Source organism: Papaver somniferum, chromosome 4, assembly GCF_003573695.1.
Source record: "Papaver somniferum cultivar HN1 chromosome 4, ASM357369v1, whole genome shotgun sequence".
Taxonomy (NCBI): Eukaryota; Viridiplantae; Streptophyta; class Magnoliopsida; order Ranunculales; family Papaveraceae; genus Papaver; species Papaver somniferum.
Window position 1 is genome coordinate 13857091 of NC_039361.1, and position 21653 is coordinate 13878743.

Consider the following 21653-nt stretch of genomic DNA (forward strand, 5'->3'; position numbering starts at 1 on the left):
AGTTTTTGGGACAGTTGGCATCTAATGATATGTATTTGTGTTTTTCTCTTAATGTATCTGGATCCCTTCATGTTGTTTGTTGTATGTCGCTAACCCGTACTACTGTTGATTAAGCACTTGAATGTTCAGTATCTTCTTTGATACAAAGTATTTTTCAGTTTCTTTATAAGCTTTTGTGTTTGCTTATCGTTCCATCATTTAATTTCAAACTACCTCTGCAAATTGCAGGGTCCTTCGCAGGTCTTGGTTATCTGGCTTGGTACTTAGCTGGAAAGGTTAGAGTATTTGATCGCATGGGCCATGTCGCAAAACTTTGTCTGTTGTTTCTTCCCTTGCTGGTTGCATCTCTTGTGGGAGTTTCTCGAGTAGATGACTATTGGCATTATTGGCAAGATGTGTTTGCTGGAGGCCTTTCAGGTTTGTCCTTAACGCAGTCATTTGTTAACTCAACTGTTTTTTTTTTTTGTTTGATCCTTGTTGATTTCTGATCCAAATACACTTCTCTAGTGCAGATCAACTTCTGTGATCAAAGAGGCTCACACTTCAGTTCAAGGAAAGCGGGCTAGGCATGGCAAGGTTTGTTCCTAGCTAAATCTATTTACTCTTTGTAAACAGTTAATTCCTTTGATATCCTTAACCAATTGTTAGTTCTGACGGGCCGTCTCCAAGAGTCAAAGATGAGAACTCTGTTGCAACTGCAGGGGCAGTGGGTTGTTTTTACCAACTCTTGATGCATTGAATTGATTATTATGTTTTTTGATAGGCTAAGGATATAATTGAAGAGGTTGCCGAAATGTCTTTTTTTCTTTCCTGCAAAGGAGATTGTGCTTAATATCTTCGAGATGGGCACCGGATGAGCAGCTGGACCAATCAGCTTCCACGCAGGCAAACAAATACTAGCCGCAGTACCTGGAGAGGTCCTCTTAGATTCTTTCAGTACTTTCAGTAAGTGAAAAAATAACTTACACATATTCAGAAAATGCAATATTGTTAAACGTTCAACAAATCATTCAAGTATTTTTCTTGAATACAGGCAAGGGTATCGATGCAGCTGAAGTTGCCGAAAAACAAGCTCTTTCTACTTCATCCAAAACTTCAACCAAATTAGTTAGCGATAGGTGAGGATACTCAAAAGAATCTAAACAGATAATTGAGTGATTTTACTTGTGATGTTTGCAATCTTACTTGTTTGTGCATTTTCTTTGCATAGTGCAAACTAGTTTGCTATACATCATGCATGTCTTTGCTTACCCGCAGTTTATCTGTTTCTTTTGACACTTGCAGACACTTACAGAAGAAATGCTCTTGTCTGATCTTAAAGAAAGCAGCTGAGGCGAACAAAGAAAACATATCCGCTCTCATGGTATGCTTAGCTACAGAATATATTCATGATGTTTGTAATACACAGAATTTGTATTCCCTTAGGACATAGGAATGAACTGAACTTATGAAGTTTCTATGTATTCCCTTAACAAAAAAAATTGCTACTTAGGAAAATTTCAGTTATTTTTTATACTCCCTCCGTCCAACTTTACTTGCCAAAATTGTGTTTTCTTTAACAAATTTGTACCAAAAAATTGATATATTTCCTATTAAAATTTTCTAATTATCAAGAAAGAAACAAAAACTAGGATATGAAACTAGTATATTGAACAAACAATTTGAAAAATCGATGGTGTATGTGGAAGTAATTTGAATTTCTTTCAAGTTTTTGCAAAATCCAAATTAAGCAAGTAAACTTGGACGGAGGGAATATGAAATGATTGAATTTTATATGAATTGATTGAAAAACTGTTGTTGAATGGATTGAAAGGTATATATACAGGATATTTGGAATTCCGGCTTATTTTTGGTAGAAAATGAACTGCCAGTCATATTGACCAGGTCAAAATTGGTCAGTATTGACTAGTTTTGACCAGGTCAAGGTTGACTGGAAGTAATTTTTTTCCTGTTACAAAAACGTTCGTAACGGCTTGAAGCAATTACAATATGCCACGTAGTAACGGCTACCCAGCGTTACTACCAGGGGTGTTGCAAACAAAATTCGTAACGGCTGAAACCTTTTACGGGGGTGTTACAACCCAAATTCGTGACGGCCAGAAAAGCCCTTACGAAAATTTGTAATACCCTCTTTGCAACAAGTAAAAGCCGTTACAACCGTTTTAGTAACGGCTTTCTCCTGTTACGGATCCCAGAATTTTGTGTTGTGTTAAGGCCGAGCTTGAAGTACTAGAACCATAACCTTGTTCTATTCTTCTTTCCTCTTCAACAATTAACCTTTGTTGCACATCATCAAGCTTCAACTTCTCGCTCCCTGCGGAATTGCTAATGGTTGTCCTTGCAGTCTCCCAACTCTTTGGTAATGACGACAACAACAGTAAATCTTGAACTTCATCATCAAAAATAATACTAACTTTTGAAAGCTGAGAAATAATTGATTTAAACTTCCCAAGATGTGTTGAAATCGCTTCGCCTTCTTGCATATTCATATTAAATAATTTTTCACACAACATAATCTTCCCCGAGGCTGATGACTTTACATCTACGGATCACGACCACACACTTGCGATCAAGAGTTGTCCATTCATCGTCTTTGTGTGCTCCCTTTTTCGCAACTCCACCCAATGGATCAGCAATGTCTTTCTCATACAGGTAGTCTTCCATCTGAGACTTCCAAAACGCAAAGTTCTTCCCATTAAAAAAATTAACCCTAGCTACCGTACTTTCGTTATTATCACCTATAACTCCCACTCCAATCGTACTACGATAAACCCTAAAGCTCTAACCCGAGCTCTGATACCAGTTGTCAGGATTTTCTTAGGGAATCACTAACAACGGCGGAATAACGGATCTTGAGATATTATGATGAATAATAAGTAAACCAAGCACAAGCAACTATGAAAATACGATAAAGATAAATCAACTCACAAAACACAAGATTTATAGTGGTTCGACCAATACATACAACTTGTATATATTGTCTACGTCCACTTTGAGCCGCACCAACTTGTATATATACAACTATGAAAAACGATTACAACGTCGTGTGAATCCCAGCAAACCCTTGGTTACACCGCAACAATTACCCGAGACGATAACCTTGTCTCTTGTTCCTCACCAATATGCTCTCACAACGAAACCCTAGCTTTAGCCCAAAAAGCTATACAAGAAATCTCTCACCGATCTCTTAATCGTTTTCCACACAATACAATTCTACAAGGCCTAATTACCTATTTATATAGGTTACAAACTTGTCCACCAAGAATTCTAACCAGTTTAGGAAACCCTCTTCCCTAAATAACCACGGCTAACTTTAAGAAATAATAATTAGTCTTCAATAACTAACATCCATAATCTTACATCACCCATATCTCAAAATCATCATTTGGGAGGGCAACATATAAACAAAGGCAATCTCTCGACACTCCCAGACCATCTGCTCGTGAAACCGAGCCGGGCATAGTTTCTATTGGTAGCGGCATATACGAAATAGTCTCACTGCTAATATCAAAAGACACAATAACTTCAGTGGAGGTTTCTCTGGTAGAACATAACCAGTGAAGAGCTCCATTAAAAGTTACACCATTAATATTACTATTATTCCCTTTATTAGGGTAAGGAGTTGATCGAGTATTATTCCATGCATCAGATCCCAGTGTGTAAACTTGAATTTCGTTGCCCCCAATTCTTACAAACTTGTAGTCGTCCCTAGCACAATCATAACCAAACCCATAACTAAACGGGTGCCAATCAAAGGACGATAGGACACGGAATCCAAGCGGTTGTCTTCCAGGTATCTCCTTATACTCTCCCGTAGATGGATTCCAAACGTAAAACATATATCTACCCACACTGCTAATACGCAAACAAATTAAACCGTTACAAGAGCCCAAAATTTGAATGCGTTCATATCTGTTGTCACCCATCCCAAAAGCTCCATTACATGATGGCGCATAGCGAACGGTGTACCCTAAAGCTACAGGGTACTGAATACACTCAAAATAGAATCCAGTAAATATGCTCTTAGGATCATGGCTGTTCTTCTGAATATTAAGATTCAGGTGATGTTTAATAAATTTAGGGCTAGATATGATATCGCGCCAGAATTTGCATACAAACTTACATGTTAAGATGGATTCCACTGGTAACCTCAGAAAAATCTCTTCATGTATTTCTTCTGGTAGGCTTGACATTGACGCAACTATTGCTTCTTGTAGAGACGCAGGCTTTTCTCCTCTGGGTGATGACTGATGTTATACCCTTAACGGAGCAAAAGGATATGAACTTGCAATGCCTCTTTGTATATAAGAAAGGTATAAACTCGGAAACCCGGAGAACAGCCATTCCTAAAACATCCAAGCCTACAACTAGGAAAAGGAAATCTTCTTCCGATAAAAAACTTTGCTAGGGTGTATTCGGATCAAATCCGCGGATTCGATCTAGCACACCCACCCGAAAAACGGGTGTCGCCCCGTACATTAATGTACAGGATGTGGACACGGATCAGTCAATGTCACTGTGATAAAGACCGAGTCACAAAGACGATATATACCGGTGCCTGATATTTTAATTAGAGATCAACGGATTTTAATACACGGATTTGAATGGCATTAGAGTCAGGCTAATGGATAAACTCAAGCTGATATATTTTGTGCACCCCAGTTAGGGACTGTTCTTGAAGGTGTATTTTGCAGCTCTGGAATTAAATTTTTGAAAATTGTGATGAGAAAGGTTTGTTTTGTTTGTGTAGGCACTAACTGGGAATTAGTGAGAATAGGAAACGTGCACGATCTCGACTTTTAGGCCTTGTTTGGTAAAATTTATGATTATCTATCTATGATTATAGATAATCATAAATTGATAAATGATTTTGATTTAATCATTTTAAAAATAAATTTTTCCAAACATTTTTTTTCCAGATAATTGATTATCTTAGAATGATGATCTCGAAAAGGAGAGGAAAGAACAATGATCTAAGATATATTTTTAGTTCTATGTTGTTTTTTTGTCTCTCTCTTGATAATTTATAGAAAAAAATAAGAAAAAAAAATTTAATTTGAGTTCCTTAGAAAAATAATTGATTGTAAGATATATTTTTAGTTCTATGTTGTTTTTTTGTCTCTCTCTTGATAATTTATAGAAAAAAATAAGAAGAAAAAATTTAATTTGAGTTCCTTAGAAAAATAATTGATTGTAATAAATTTTCAAAACAATTTTTTCCAGTTTATGAAATAATGAATTTTTTCAATTACGATTAAATGGAAATAATGGATTTTTCAATTATGATTAAAATAAGCAATTATTAAAATAAGCAATTATTATAATGATTACCAAACTCATATAGAATCTTGCATAATGGATTATAAGCTGATAATCAATTAAAATAATGGTTACCAAACATCCCTTAGAAAGTGATATTAAAACATCTACAAATTTTGGTTCAAGATTGGTACTTACTCCGAATGCGAGAGTTAGGATCCTGTTTGACTAGGCTAACTCAAGTTGGTTCATGAACTTGGTTCAAGTGCATGTGTTCCCCAATCCGTATTTTGAGGCTTCATCAGGCAACGTATTTTCTGTACGTGAGTATCGGCATGATGCTGTGAGTATTGCATAATTGCACAATCCTAAATTTTAAAATGTAATTCCCAGGTAAATTTTCGTCGGCTTAGCTGAGTGTTTGGGATGAAGAAGTTGAACAATATATGCGTAATCCATAAATGCAAAATTTCGAGACAAAACAATAATGCTTCATCAATAACGGCATCTATAAACAATGGAAATCCTTTATTTCTTTGGTTCACATCAAATAAAGCTTTCAGATATGAACTTAATGGAGCACAACAAAGAATCTAAGCTGAACAAAATGTTGGATTAACTTCAACATAGAAGTCACTAACAAGCTGGTTAGGACAAGATTAGGAAATTGATGTAATCCTAAGGGAATTAGAAGTCATCTAGTTCTAAGAAAAGGAAAGACATGTAATAAGGTAATAGGACAAGGAAAAGGAATTCATAGTTTTATATATATATGATCACCAAAGTTGTGGTTGATCATATGAGCAAGATTAGAGCTTGTGTTTAGTTTTGAGAGATTTTCTAAACATCAATAAAGAGAGTTGTCTTTATATAAGATAAATTTCATCTTGCAGTTGCCATTAATTGGTATCAGAGCCTATGGTTGGGGCTACTTTCCGAACGGAGAAGTGGTTTTGGATGTCACCCGGTACGGCGCAGGTGGAGCAGGCAAGGCCCAAGGTAGAGCTGGCGCTCAAGGTGGAGTTAATGCCGCTCCCCATTAACTCAGGCGGAGCAGGGTTCTGTGGTGGGAAAGGTTGTGCTCAAGGTAGAGTTACTGCTATCCTTCCCATTAACTCAAGGTGGAGTAGGGTTCCAGGGCGTGTAGTGAAAATAATCATGTTCGATAGGTATCATTTCATACGAGAATGTATCGAGAAGGAGATCATCAACGTTGAACACATACCAGAAACTGAGAAGAAAGCAGATATATTGACAAACGCATTAGCTCGGATCAAGTTTGAAGAAATGAGGAAATTAATAGGTGTACAAGATTTTTCACAAGCACAGTTGAAGCTTAAGGGGGAGAATGTTGGATTAACTTCAACATAGAAGTCACTAACAAGCTGGTTAGGACAAGATTAGGAAATTGATGTAATCCTAAGGGAATTAGAAGTCATCTAGTTCTAAGAAAAGGAAAGACATGTAATAAGGTAATAGGACTAGGAAAAGGAATTCATAGTTCTATATATATATGATCACCAAAGTTGTGGTTGATCATATGAGCAAGATTAGAGCTTGTGTTTAGTTTTGAGAGATTTTCTAAACATCAATAAAGAGAGTTTTCTTTATATAAGCTAAGTTTCATCTTGCAGTTGCCATTACAAAAACACCAAAGGCGTAGCAAAGAAGAAGGAGATAGTGCAAACCCATAGGCAAGCAAGTACAAAAACTAAGAAAAGATAACCAACGGGAATATCAGCTTTTATTTCCTAGTAAATAAAAATTCCTTCTCCGTTTTAAAGTTACGACGACTCACTCTAGCTTCCTCGAATATCTTAATTTCTTTCTATACCATCCTCAGAAATTCCTAAGCAAGCATCAAAACTGAACATCTTATCCATATTTTGCTCTATGGTAAGGGATATGTTTCTTGACTCCTCTAGAGCTTTCACCTTCACTGGGATTTCATCCCCTCGTAGGAAACATCTTCCACAATAACCTTCTCATTATAATCATCTACATCCACTCCAAACAAAACTTAGTTGCATTAATATTTTTGTAATGTTTTATTATCAGTGTTGCTATTTGACTCAACCATTATAACATCAGCATCAACATCAACAGATAAAGACTCGAAAGGGTTCTTGCTAATAAAAGAAACCTGAATTTGCTTGGTTATGCTTGACTTTTTCTTTCTTGCATACTTCCGTCCCTTATCTTCTTTAGCTACTCGTGTATATTTTTCCTTATACAATACATAAGTACCCGAGTTGAGTGAAACAAGGCTCTCCACAGAATAATTTGGTTTACTCATTGACATTCGAAGACTGCCCGCATCAAACGTTGCAAGTCTTCTCCCAATCTTTAGGTCACGTAAAACAACATCTCTTGGTTTGTTCATCAGAATCTCGCCGTTTTGGAACGTCCATACGGGCCAAGGACAAAAGAAATGATAAAAGCTACTCTCTCTGTCCCACTATTAAGTGACCTAGTTTAAGTTTGCACAATTTTTTAGGCAAGCAAGGGGAAAAGTATCTTTAATCATTTTTTATAATTATACCCTTATGGATATGGATAATAAATAGTGAAATTTTGAAATGATTTATCTTTCAAACTACACCACGGATGTTCACAAACTTCGTATCACTGAAAAGCATTTTAAAACACCTACTTGACGAATATAAACATGACTATCAAATTATGCATATTTCTTATATTTGTTATATTCAATTAAAAGGATAATTTTAGAAATATCTCCTTGTTTAATGGGGCAAAATCTAAAAATAACTAGGTCACTTATTACTGGGACTGAGGGAGTATTAGATTCTGAGCCAATGGTAAACGTTTTAGTCCAAGATTCTCTAACTCCATAAGCTTGCATCAGCCATACGTCTAAGTCGTTATACGAGACTCTAGCAAGTAAACAAAGGCAATCTCTCAACACGCCCACAGATCTTGTGAGTGATTTTGGCATAGTTTTTGGTAGTGGCACATCCACAATATTCTCACTGCTAATATCAAAAGACGCAATAACTTCAGTGGAGGTTTCTTCGATGTCTTTGATACATAACCAGTAAAGACCTCCATTAAAAGGCACACCACAATCATATATGGAATTCGTACCAGGAAAATAGTACGGAATTGATCGAGTATTATTCCATGAATCAGATCCTAATGTATAAACTTGAATTATGTTTTTCCCAATTTTTACAAACTTATAGTCGTCCCTAACACAATCGTAACCGAACCCATAACGAATCCACCATTCGGAGATATTGTAATTTTCACGAAATCCCATAGTTCTACTCTAGGTATTTTCTTATGTTCCACGGTAGATGGATTCCAAATATAAAAGATATGTCCATTATAACTACTAATACGTAAACAAATCAAGCCATTACAAGAACCCGAAAGGATGTTCATTTGTAAACTGGGTTGGAGATTTTTGAAAAATCAGAATAACTTGCTTTTTTTTTTCTTGAAGAAAAGTACTTCCCTAACCAAAATTTGTTAGAAATCGATAAGGCGGCTAATTCTTCTTCTCGGATATGGAAAGGAATTGTTAATGGCCTGCAATTTATTAAGGCTAACTCAATAGTTAAAATCAATAATGGGGCTCTCATTCCTATTTGGAACGCAGTATGGATTCCAGGGATGATTAACCCACCGGTTCCAATGCATTCTAGTAGCAGTAATTATGTTTATGTCTCTGAACTCCTGGATTATTCTCTTAACTGTTGGAATGTTTCTCTATTAAATCAATTATTCTCGCCTAATGAAGTTACTAGGATTAGGTCTATTAGGATCAATCTGTCTCAGTCTGACTCTATTATGTGGCCTCATACCAGTAATTGTGAGTTCACTATTAAATCAGCTTATAGAATCTATATGAATGATACCTTTTCTACTGAAGATTCTGCTTTCTGGAGGAAGGTTTGGGTTATTGAATGTTTACCGACAATTAAGTTAATTATGTGGAAAATCTTGCATATATGATGCCTGTTAATTTTCTAATGCAGTATTATAATCAGAATGTGGATGTGACTTGTCCTCTCTGCCACACACATGAAAAAACTATTATGCATCTTTTTATAAACTGTCCTGTGGTCTCTCATATTTGGTTTGGGCCTTCGTTTCAGCATCTAGTACAAACATATTTTGAGTACATTGATGATATTTTCCTCTACTGGCATGACTCTAATCTAGGAATTTGGCCCTTTAATGTTTCCTGGCCTAGTGTTGATGCTATTGTTATGTGGAGTGTCTGGAAATTGAGGTGTGATGTGGTCTTCAAGTGTGTTTCTGTTGATTTGAACAGGATCATTTTGAATATCAAAAGAATGATATGTTCTTATATTGCGCCGCAAACTTGTTCTTTGAATTGTGTTAGTGAAGATAAAATTCCAGGGTCTGATGTTGATCATTTTATGTTTGTCGATGGTTCTTTCAAAAATTTTAAAATGGGCATTGGTGTTATTTGGTGTGATGTTGCAGGAAGAGTAAGAAGGGCCAGATCTGACTTTGGGTTGATTCAAGATGCAGTAGGAGCTGAAGCCGCTGCACTAATTTTGGCAATCTCTTGGGCAGAAGAGATGAATCTTCCTAAAGTGGTGTTTGTTAGTGATTGTCTCTATCTGGTATAATTTGTGAATGGCCGCAGTTCCAACGCGGATTGGAGAAGTTTAGATCTTTTAGAACTTTGTCGGAATTTACTTTCTAGATCGGTGTCTTTTAAAGTTATGTATATAAAGCGGTTGAATAATCCCCTAGCTGACCGGCTTGCACGTCGAGCTAGGGAAAACATTCCTAAGGGTCTTTGGTTCTCCCTTCCTAATTTCCTGAACTCTCTTTTTAGGAAGGTAAACTTAAATGTAATATGCAACTCTCTTATTTGTTAATACAATGGTGTGTTTCTTAGTAAAAAAAAATAAAAAAAATAAAATAAAATAAAATAATCTGAGCTATGAATTTTAAATGGAGAAGAACAAATTAACAATTAGAACCAAAACTATATTAAATAACAGCAGAGAAAATCTACCCCGTCGCTTTTCTTGGCTAGCTACTTGTTTCTTTTCTTCCTGGTAGGAACTATGAGATTCCATGTTGTCATATTTGACGACATTATGACATTTAAGTGAGTACGAATGCATCAGTTCCAGAGATGATAGAGTCATTGAATCGGAACTTAGAGTTACATATATAGAAGACAGAAATTTTATTAGTTGGAAACATAATTGTTTTCTTACTTGTGAATTACTTGGTCTAATACATACAATCTCACAAAAACTCTGAAATCAAAGGAGAAGAGAGGTATTTTGAGGCTACGACTTATGAAGATGTGATCCGGCAATGTATGGTCTGTTTGTGGGGTATCGGCATGATTTGTGAGAATTGCGTAAATGCACAATCCTGAATTTTAAAATGTGATTTTGTAAATTCTACTGTATTTGATTCTCGAGCCCTCCAAGGTAAGTTCTCGTCAGCTTAGCTGAGTGCTCTAAGCTGGCTATGTTTGGGATGAAGAAGTTGAACTATATATGCAGCAACCTCAGTTTTCGAAACAAAACAATTGTCCTTCAAACAGCGGCATCTATAAACTATGATTTTCCTTTATTTCTTTGGTTTACATCAAATAAAGCTCTATGAATTTAAATGAAGAAGAACAAAGAACCTAAGCTGAATTAGTAATTGACAAACTGAATTGAAAAGAGCAAATAGACCACCTAAAATTCTCTGAACAAAGCACTAGAACGAAAACAATTAAAAGGAGAGCAGAAATTATGTACCCCATCAATTTTCATATGCAAAATAAATCACATAAGGCGTAGCAAAGAACAAGCTCTAGTGCAAACACGGAGCCACGCACATACCCTCTCTAAGCTACTATCATTGTACTCTCTATTCAATCGTAATCTGGATAGTTCCATCTCCGTTCTAGAGTTAAAACAACTCACTACCTTCCTCAAAGATGTTGTGAACTTCTTTCTTAATTCTTACCATCCAAAAATCTTCACTAGGATTATGCAAAGGATTTTTTTTTCCTCGCCTTCACTGGAGTTTCATCCTCCTCGGAGGAATCATCTTCCACAGTAACCTTCTGATTATAATCATCTACATCCACCCCCAATAACACTTACTTGCCTTGCACTGTTGCACATCTTCTTGTCATGTTTTATCATTATCGCTATTTGACAACCATTTCAACATCAGCATCAACAGATAAAGACTCAAATGGGTTCGTGCTAATAAAAGAAACCTGAACTTGCTTGATTATGCCACAATTCTTCTTCTTTCTTGCACACTTCCGTCCCTTATCTTCTTTAGCTACTCGTGTATATTTTTCTCCATGCAATATATAAGTACCCGTGTTCAGAGAAACTAGGCTCTCCTCAGAATAATTCGGTTCAGTTATTGTCATTGGAACACCGCCCGCATCAACTGTTGCAATTCCTCTTCCTATGTTTAGGTCGCATAAAACAGCATCTCTTGGTTTGTTCATTAGAATATCGCAGTTTTTGAATGCCCATAAGGGCCTCAGACAAAGATTAGTATGAAACCTTCTAATATCGAAGCAAGATTCTGAGCTAACGGTAAACATTTTAGTCCAAGATTCTCTAACTCCATAACCTTGCATCACCCATATCTCTAAATCATGATTTTCGAGGTATTCCATTAAACAAAGGCAGTCTCTCAACACTCCTAGACCATATTTTTCTGAAAATAGTGTAGCATCCGTTAGAATTGGCAAATCCACAATACTCTCACTTCTAATATCAAGAGACACAATAACCGGCGTGTGGATTATTAATGTACTGCTTACTTCGGTGAAGGTTTCTTCTAATATCTAACCCTTTGCTCATCTCTCCGTTCACAGGTACCCCAGCATACACTAGAGCCTTGTTTGTGACTGCATCTTTGCTGAATACCATAATTGGTAATCCCTTCTTTTCCATAACTTTCGGAACTGCTTCACGGGCTGCGGCTGGGTCTATACCCACACCAATAAGAGATATGCAGAAAGCTTTTCCATCTGAAATAGCAGTCTCTGCCATGTCAGTAGCAACCTTGACAGCATTCTGCATATTTTCTTAGATTGTAAACAGATTTAGGCCTGATTTTTCAACCATAGGCCTGTTTTTTTGAAATTTGCAAATCTAGGCCTCCATCCATGTTTCCATCCAAATTCATTAGTTTTGTCAATATATCGGTCAATTCGGTCAATTTCTCCTCATATGAGATGAGATAATGACACTCAAATTATCCATATACCCTTCATGCACGTGTCGTCATTTTGGTGTGTGATCTGTTAATCCTGTGAAGAACTAACGGCTTAGATTAATATAGCCGCTGTTTGATCCAAAAGTCTGGGTGCCTTAGTCATTCTTATCGGTTTTATCACCAAAACCAATCGAAGAAAATCATTTTCTTCTTCGTTTCTTCTTTTTCGTTTCTCCTCTTGTTCGTTGGTGACTATTGATTAAGAGAATGGGTTGATGAAACAATATAGATGTTACGGAGATGGTGTTGTTACAAATCATGATGAAGAATAATTAGGGATTGTTAGGGTTTATGATTGAGGTGATAAAACAGAGAGAAAAGCAGGGTTAGGGTTTCAGAGAGTTGATGATGAATTCATCTTAAAACGGATCAACTAAGGATGGATTTGAAGAGGATAATCTAGACAAGAAGATTATCAAGTTAATTCGAGGGTTCGATTACGAAGAAGATCTCAATTTGAGAAATTAGTAAACTAGGGTTTGATTTTCTGATTTGGGGACATAGAAGATCTAAATAGAAGATTGGATTGAGGTTAGATTCAAGTTTTCAGATGTGCTTGAAGTGTTTTGATGGAATTCAGGTAAAGAAGAAGGAATAGAAGATGGCTTTTGCATGGTGTTGGTAATGGAAGAAGCTGTTGGGTTGAGGAGATTGTTATAGGAGATGGTTTTGAATTCTTGAGCTTAGAAGATATAATTGGTCTGTAAGGACGATCAGTTTCCTTAACTATTCCAAGTAAGGGTTTTTACTTCTACCTCCCAAGTACTCTAATTTTTGATTTTTTCCTTCTTCAATCACTTAATTTATGTATCTCTCTTACTGGTTGATTAAATTTGGATTTATTATGATGTGGGTTTCGGATTTATGTATCAGATTCAGAGAAATTGATCAATTTTAAGGGGAAAAGTGCTACTGCATTTTAACAAAATTGGTTTTGTTGTGGTAAGGAAATTAAGTTGATTTTTACTTAAATTTGGGCATTAATGGTTAATCTCTTAAATGTTTTGGATGTTGGTTTTACTGATAATGAACAAATCCTCCAAAGTTCTCCTAACTAGAATTAGTGATAAACTGGATATGACCAAGGCTCTTTTTGCTCAAGTTCATGCTTTTGTTCTTCCCTTTCAAATTATCTGGATGGCCGTGCCTGATTTAGGAAATGCTTGCTACAGGGTCAATGTCATCATGCATACACTTGGAGCACTTGCACTGGCAACCGATTCTCCAAGTGAGAAACTAATGAAGAGAACTCCAGTTGTAAGAACATGCAATTTTATCAGTATTGTGATATGGAGGAACATCATGGGGCAATCTCTTTATCAAGTTTCTGTAGTTACGAACTCCGGGTCGCAGGAAAAGCAGTATTCAGTCTTCATAGGCCTGAACCTGATCTGGTTCGGAGTACTCTGATTCTCGACTCTTTCATATTCTGTCAGGTATTTGTATGGTTCCTCGACAGTTTTGTTTCGAATTTTGCCTCGTATTTCAAAAAAAAAAGAATTTTTTTTTTGAGGGAAGTTATTTGCAAATCTAGAGTTACTAGTGTGGGTTCTATGTATTCTGAGTCTCTTAGGTGTATATATTAACAAACAGGCCAGTAGTTACTATCTTGTGGCAGGGATGTTGCTTGGTTGTAGACGGTCCACGGCAAGAAGTAATGACGATGTGATCCGACAGTGGCACATATATTGATGCTGTTGGGTTCATCTTTAGCTAAAATGCCTGGTGATCCTCGTTCAAATGTGCCAGGGACCATGATTCCTAAATATTATCCCAATGTCCAAGTTTCCTTTTCTTTCATATGTTGATAAGTTATCAATAAATTACGACCTTTTTTTTGTCCAGGTTTTCCTTCTAGATTGAATCAGATGTATAATTCTAATTAAAAGGACCACTATAAAGTTAGTCTAGTTTAAGTTTTAGAATATTCATTAGTCATAAAATTGGTTTCAGTAATTCACATCGTTCTATTATCTTTTCCAGGTTTTCAATGAAATAAGTTCATAGGAGATGAAAAAGATTGGCGTTCTTAAAAGATTGGCCTTCTTAAAAGGCATATTGGAGAACTATGTGTTTGTTGCTGTCCTCGGTTGCACTGTCGTGTTCCAGATCATTATCATTAAATTCCTTGGTACTGCAAACACCTCTCCTCTCACTTTAACTCAATGATTCTTCAGTGTCTTCATTGGATTGCTATGAATGCCAATTGCTGTAGTTGTCAAGATGACCAGTGACTTGTCTTTTAATTCTACCCTAAACATGGGTCTATGAGATCCTTCTAGTGATGTCTTTTTTAGATGTCTTAGAATTTTAATCCAATTTTAAACTTCTCTGCAAGTATGAGGCGTCCATCTCTTAGTACTTTATCAAACCATGAATCCTTTTTGGCTATCAAAATATTTTTTATTTCAATTGGAAAGCATTACCTGAATAATGCACGAAATAAACCAGTAATGCATATATCATCGTAATTGGCTTCAAGTACGCAGACTATAATTTCACTACTATACTTACATTAAAGTTTAAGGTGACAACCAGTATATTCCATCAAAGAATGGATTGGTGGGACCACTTTTTTAATGACACGTGATCATCTTGATGACGTGTATAAAATACACGTGTATGCTACCCAGTCAGTTTGAAAACATGGATTACCCAGTCAGAACCGATTTATTATCAATAGTCAGCGAGTTAAACGGCAACTCGGCTAGTGAAACAGTATGAAGGACTTAGAAGTCTTTTTATCCTACACTAACGGTTCCAAAAAAGTAGGTAACCACTGTTAGCCGTTTTTTCAATAAAACGGTCAAAACCGGCCTACATTTGTAATTTTCAAAAAAAACGGATTTATGATTATAACCCTGAAAAAAAATAGGCCTATATTTGTTTTCAACCCAAACATTTTCTTTACCTATCTTCTTTTGCGCCTTTCTGATTTGATCCTGAAGTTTGGAAACCCTGTTTTCAAATTTTTCTCTCTTAGGTGCTGGAATAGTAGGTGCATTTAACAGATTTCTAAGACCAGCTACTTTCTTCTCCAGAGTGATACCCTCTGACTTAGATACCTCACTAATTTGCAGATCTATATCTTTCGCCAAATTTATTGCCTCAACAGCACAACCAGTTGTAACAGCAGTAATTCTTCGAATTCCCCTAGCAACTCCCTCCTCAGATAAAATAGCAAAGGTTTTAGCGTCTCTCGTATTTGAGATATGAGTTCCTCCACAAAACTCTGTCGAAATTGTTGACCATTCTTTATTATCAGGATCAGCAAGGGGGTCCTCAACCTTTCTACCAATTGCCACAACTCGGACCGGGTCAGGGTATTCTTCTCCAAAAACAGATTGTAAACCATTGATACGCTTGGCATCAGCAAGAGTTGCCTGTGGCGTAAACACCCATTTCATCCTCAATTTGTTTGTTCACAATTGACTCAGTTTCCCTCAAATCATTAGGAGGAATGGCCGGCCATGGGAGATCAAAACGCAACTTCTCAGGAAGAATGATAGATCCCTTCTGTTTAACATGAGGACCAAGTACTTCCTTCAGAGCATAATTAAGCATGTGGGTACAAGTGTGGTTTGGAGCAATAAGAGCACGCCTGTCGTAGTTAACTCTGCAGGTCACTTTATTACCCACAGAAATTTCGCCAGTCTCTCCATCAAAAGAACCAATATGAATAACAAACCCATCAAAAACTTGAACATTACAAACTTTAAATGACCCCGAGGAGCACATAATGGACCCAGTGTCAGATATTTGACCACCTTGTTCAGCGTAGAAACTTGTTGTTTCCAGAATAAAACCAGCTTCATCACCAACACTAGTATTGTTCATATACTCGCCATTGTAAATAGCTTTTACTACAGTGTCGTGGTCCTTATTCCATATAAATTTGTAGTTATCATCTGTTGGAGATACTCCCCTCTTGTGCAATTCTGAAGTGGCATCAGCATCCATGACAATAGCACCACCAACTTTTTTAGTCTGGGCACTCCTTGATTTATTTTTTGCTTCCTCCATTGCATTCTTGAAACCCTTTGCATCAACTTGCAGACCTCTTTCTTCTGCCATCAGCTGGGTAAGATCCAAAGGGAACCCATACGTATCCCATAAGAGAAACGCGTCCTGTCCGCTTAATACTTCCCCCCTCCGAAGCTCTTGTGCTGCCTTCTTAAATTTCTTAATACCATTAAGTAATGTCCTTTCAAACAAAATTTCCTCGTCTGTGATAGTGCGTATAATGTTGTCTTTATGTTGCTTCAGCTCTGGAAATATCATATGGTCTTAAGAATAATATATTAGAGAGAGTCTAGTCCGGTTGATTGAGTCCACTGTCTGTTTGGTCTTTTTTGGTAAAGTATATTATAGTTTGGTCCTAGAAATTATGGTTTGGTCCTAGGGTGACGTAATTGATGATGTAATTGTCACTAGGTAGTGGCAGAAATACCCTTTTGGGACCACATATATAGAAAAAATCACTAGGAAATATCTCATTCTCATATTTACTTTCTCTCTCTTCTCCATTTCCAGATCTAGATTTTTTCCTCTCCATTTTTTTTCTTTTTCTGCTGCTGCATGAGACGATGAAGGTTTGAGTTTTTTTTCTATGGTTTTGATTAGCAGAGATGATGAAGACGATTTGCAGAGATGATGAAGACGATGAATCATATAAAGATTATGAAAACGACGAAGATGAAGATGTTTTTTTGATTTTTTTGCTACTGTTTTTGATGTTTTTTCCTGGTGTTGAAGATGGAGATGATGATCTTTTGTTTTGAAGATGAACACGCGATTGTTGTTGTTGAAGATGTGAAGACGATGAAAGTAGATGATGAACGACAGAATTTTTAGGGTTGGTTTGGTGCTGCTGTTGCTTAAGACGACGAAGATGATGAAGATGATGCTTGTGTTAAATATGAAGATGAATACGATGAATATGATGAAGAAGATGAAGATTTGTGTGTTTTTTCGTCGTTTTTTTAGGTTTTTATATGGAGTTCATTTCTGGAATGAACTCTGTTTTTTTTAGGTTTTTAATGAACTCTGTTTTTTTTTTTGGATTTTTATATGGAGTTCATTTCTGGAATGAACTCAGTTTTTTTAGGTTTTTTATATGGAGTTCATTTTTGGAATGAACTCTGGTTTTTTTAGGTTTTTTTATGGAGTTCATTCCAGAAATGAACTTTGTTTTTTTTGGATTTTTATATGGAGTCCATTTCTGGAATGAACTCAGTTTTTTTAGGTTTTTATATGGAGTTCATTTCTGGAATGAACTCTGTTTTTTTGGATTTTTATATGGAGTTCATTCCAGAAATGAACTCTGTTTTTTTTGGATTTTTATATGGAGTTCATTCCAGAAATGAACTCTGTTTTTTTTTGGGATTTTTATATGGAGTTCATTCCAGAAATGAACTTTTTTTTTTTGGATTTTTATATGGAGTTCATTTCTGTATGAACTCTGTTTTTTTAGGTTTTTATATGGAGTTCATTTGTGGAATGAACTCTGTTTTTTTTAGGTTTTTATGTGGAGTTCATTTCTGGAATGAACTCTGGTTTATATGTTTTCTGAAAAAATAAGTAGAAATTAACAGGAGTTAATTTTGACGAATGAACTGCTACAAGAAAATAAGTAAAAATTAACACGGAAGGGTAATTTTGTCAGTTTTATATTTTTAAATTATTATGGACCAAATAGTAAAGGCGTTTTCCCAAAGGACTAAACAGACATAGGACCACCTAAAAAAGGACCAAACGATATTTTTCCAATTAGGAAATACCATTAGGTCCTAGAAATAATATATTAGAGAGAGTCTAGTCCAATTGACCCAGTCAATTGTCTGTGTGGTCCTATTTGATAATATAAATTATAGTTTGGTCCTAAAAATTATTGTTTGGTCCCACACTAATGTCATGGATGATGTAAATGTCACCTCGTAGTGGCAGAAATACCCTTTTGGATAAGGACCATATATATAGTCAAAAGTTAAGAGAGATGGAATCATTTTCAGATTTACTTTCTCTCTCATCTTCTTTTCTTTTCTTTTCCAGATCTACTTTTTTCTCTCTTTTTTTCTTTTGTGAAACAAGAAACAGAGATGAAGATGTAAACGAGAGATTGAAGATGTAAACGATTTTCTAGGGTTTTCTTCATCGTTTTTTGCTGATGGTGCTACTGTTGAAGATGTAAACGATTTTTCTAGGATTTTCTTCATCGTTGCTACTGGTGTTAATGTTGAAGATGTGAACGATTTTTCAAGATTTTGATCTGCTACTGTAAACGATGAAGATTTGTTGTTTAGAAGATGACGACGAACTGTTTGATGAAGACGACGATGCCGAAGATGAACCCGATCTGTTTGATGAAGACGATGGCGATATGTTTGATGAAGTCGACGACGATGAAGATGAACCGGGTCTGTTTTGATGAAGACGATGGAAGATGATGTTGCTGCTGGTGTTTTGAAGACGACGATGTTGTTGCTGGTGTTGAAGACCTTGAAGAAGATGAAGATAATGATGATGATGATGTTTTTATATGGACTTCATTCCATAAATGAAGTCTGTTTTTATATGGACTTCATTGCTGGAATGAAGTCTGTTATTTTTAGGTTTTTACATGGACTTCATTTCTGGAATGAAGTCTGTTATTTTTAGGTTTTTATATGGACTTCATTTCTGGAATGAAGTCTGTTTTTTTAGGTTTTTTATGGGCTTCATTTCTGGAATGAAGTCTGTTTTTTTTAGGTTTTTATATGGACTTCATTTCTGGAATGAAGTCTGTTTTTTTAGGTTTTTTATGGACTTCATTTATGAAATGAACTCTGTTTTGTTTAGGTTTTTATGGACTTCATTTCTGGAATGAAGTCTGTTTTTTTTAGGTTTTTATATGGACTTCATTTCTGTTTTTTTAGGTTTTTATATGGACTTCATTTCTGTTTTTTTAGTTTTTTATATGGACTTCATTTCTGGAATGAATTGCTATAAGAAAATAAGTAAAAATTAACACGGAAAGGTACTTTTTCCAGTTTAATATTTTTAAATAATTATGGACCAAACAGTAAAGACATTTGACCAAAGGACCAAACAGACATGGACCCACCTAAAAAAGGACCAAACGATATTTTTCCCCTTTTAATTTTGAATTCTTACGAACTTCGTCTCTTTATAAAGGCAGTTTATATGTAAACTTGGAAACCAAGAGAGAAGTAGGAAAAGAAAATTTAACAGCTCACACACCGGATGCCAGCTCGGTAATACCGTACTTGAACCGAATGGCCTGGAAAAAGAAAAAATGCTTTTATAAACGGAGGGCCCATGGGTTATAGCATGTTTGGATTTCCATCCTGAATTTTTTTGCGACATTTAGAAAAATCAAAAAACAAGAAGTTAATGTAGGTATAAAATCTTAAATGATTTTTAAAAGTAGAAAAGTCAATTTCTGTGTAGTAAACTATTTTTCCTTTTGACTTCTGCTTCTGATATCCAACACACTATTACAAGTTTTCCTCAGTTAGGAGCATCGAAACCGAAAATGCAGACCAAAACTGAGGGTGTTACTCGCCTTTTCCCAGTGAGCAAGAGAATGAATAACTACATTATAAGTTTAGGAGGAAACGTTAAATCACAACCAATAAAATAAGATTTGGGAACAAAGTTAGAGGAAGGTTAAAGGAACACTAATTGTGGAGTATTGTTGAAAAGAGACATGCTCGTGTTTCTGCTACTCATGAAATTCAGTTGAGAATAAAATTGATGTCCATAAGAAAAAGGTAAATCTACGGTTATTGCTTATACTAGTGAAATTAAATAAAATATGTGATCAATTAGTTGTTTCTGGATGTCGAATTTCCGATGATGAGATTGTAGTTGTCACTTTGTAGTTGGTATTGATTCTGACTGTGATCAAAAGAAATAATCACGTGAGGAGAGAGAAAGAGTAGAGTAGTGCGGAAATTAATTGGTGGTTGCGTTTTTGTTTTTGTGTTGAGGTTGATAGTTTATGTGAGGTTGATATTTTATGTGATTTTCCTTTTTCAATTTGAGGTTGATAATTGATGGGAAAAGGAAAAATGATTTTGAAATCGAGTACTCTTGGAAACCTCCAAGGTGCTTGTTTTGTAACACCTTTGGGCATTCTCAGACTAAGTGTTTTAAGGCTAAATCTGCAAAGCAAGTTGATGAAGCTGATGTTGTAGCTTCCAGCTCTCAAAATCAAAGGAAAATTGGGTACCTAAAGCTGTTTAGCAACCTCTTACGTCTATGAGAAACAAGGATCCTAGTGATCAAGAGGATTTTCTTACTGAGGATACTAGTGATGAAGAAATGAGTATTGAGGATATTTCTGCTCCTCCCATTAAGCATACCATTCATGTTCAGGTTAACAAAATGTTTGATGCCTTGGCTTCTGAAAGAATCCTTAATGATATTACTCAGCAGGTGGTTAGTGTTGGACCTACAAACAATTCTGAAGATATTGTTATTACTCTTGTGGATGAATGTCCTTCTTCTCTCAGGTCTTATTTTTTCGATAAGTCCAATTCGGATGCTATTACTTTTGTTACTCCTTCTGGACTTCTAGTAAGAGCTGTTGATCGTAAGAAAATCAGTAGAGTTAAAAAGTTTCAACCTCTCATTCCTATAACTGTTTAAAGCAACATCATGGAATGTGAGGGGCCTTAATGACTCTCATAAACAAGCTGAGGTTAGTAGATTAGTTAGGGATAATAATACATCGCTCATGTTCAGAGTTGTAATAAGGATTTATTAAGAAGAAAATAAATAGTGCTTGGAACTTTATTGATAATAATTATTCTCACAATGATCTTGGTAGGATTTGGGTTGATTGGGACCCAAAAGAAGTTAACATTTCTACCCGTCATACTTCTTCTCAAATAATTTTTCTAGAGGTTTCTACTTCTAGCAAGCTTAATTTTGTTATTTCTTTTTTTTTTATGGTTTTAATGAGGACACTCAAAGACTTTCTCTCTGGAATGACATTAAGGATTTTTATGGTATTAATACTAAACCTAGCTTGCATGCTTCTGAGAGATTTTAATTCTATTTTATATTTCAATGATAAGGTTAGAGGTGCTTTTGTTACTTCCAGTCAATATACTGCTTTTCAGGATTTT

At 35.7% G+C, this 21653-nt stretch overlaps 1 protein-coding gene, 2 long non-coding RNA genes and 1 pseudogene across 4 annotated transcripts; 2 read left to right on the plus strand and 2 right to left on the minus strand.

Moving 5' to 3' along the window:
• The first annotated feature begins 510 nt into the window (after positions 1-510).
• On the plus strand, positions 511-1584 carry LOC113273549. 2 transcript variants are annotated; one of them, XR_003322474.1, is made up of 4 exons: positions 511-576; positions 822-945; positions 1034-1118; positions 1285-1584. It is a non-coding gene; the product is annotated as an uncharacterized LOC113273549 (long non-coding RNA). The 2 variants fall into 2 exon arrangements; XR_003322473.1 differs by lacking the exon at positions 511-576 and having other exon boundaries at positions 769-945.
• A 1772-nt stretch (positions 1585-3356) lies between these two features.
• LOC113272040 (F-box/kelch-repeat protein At3g23880-like) lies at positions 3357-4193 on the minus strand. The gene has a single exon (XM_026521952.1). It carries the CDS (start codon positions 4191-4193, stop codon positions 3357-3359), a length of 837 nt encoding a protein of 278 aa, XP_026377737.1.
• Positions 4194-11425: 7232 nt separating this feature from the next.
• LOC113272041 lies at positions 11426-16800 on the minus strand (annotated as a pseudogene).
• Positions 12645-14856, plus strand: LOC113274775. The gene is made up of 4 exons (XR_003323218.1): positions 12645-13254; positions 13393-13461; positions 13692-13955; positions 14503-14856. It is a non-coding gene; the product is annotated as an uncharacterized LOC113274775 (long non-coding RNA).
• Positions 16801-21653: the final 4853 nt, after the last annotated feature.

Coding starts and splice junctions, on each gene's coding strand:
- LOC113272040 (XM_026521952.1), bottom strand. CDS start 4,193: ATGTCAAGCCTACCAGAAGAAATACATGAAGAGATTTTTCTGAGGTTA.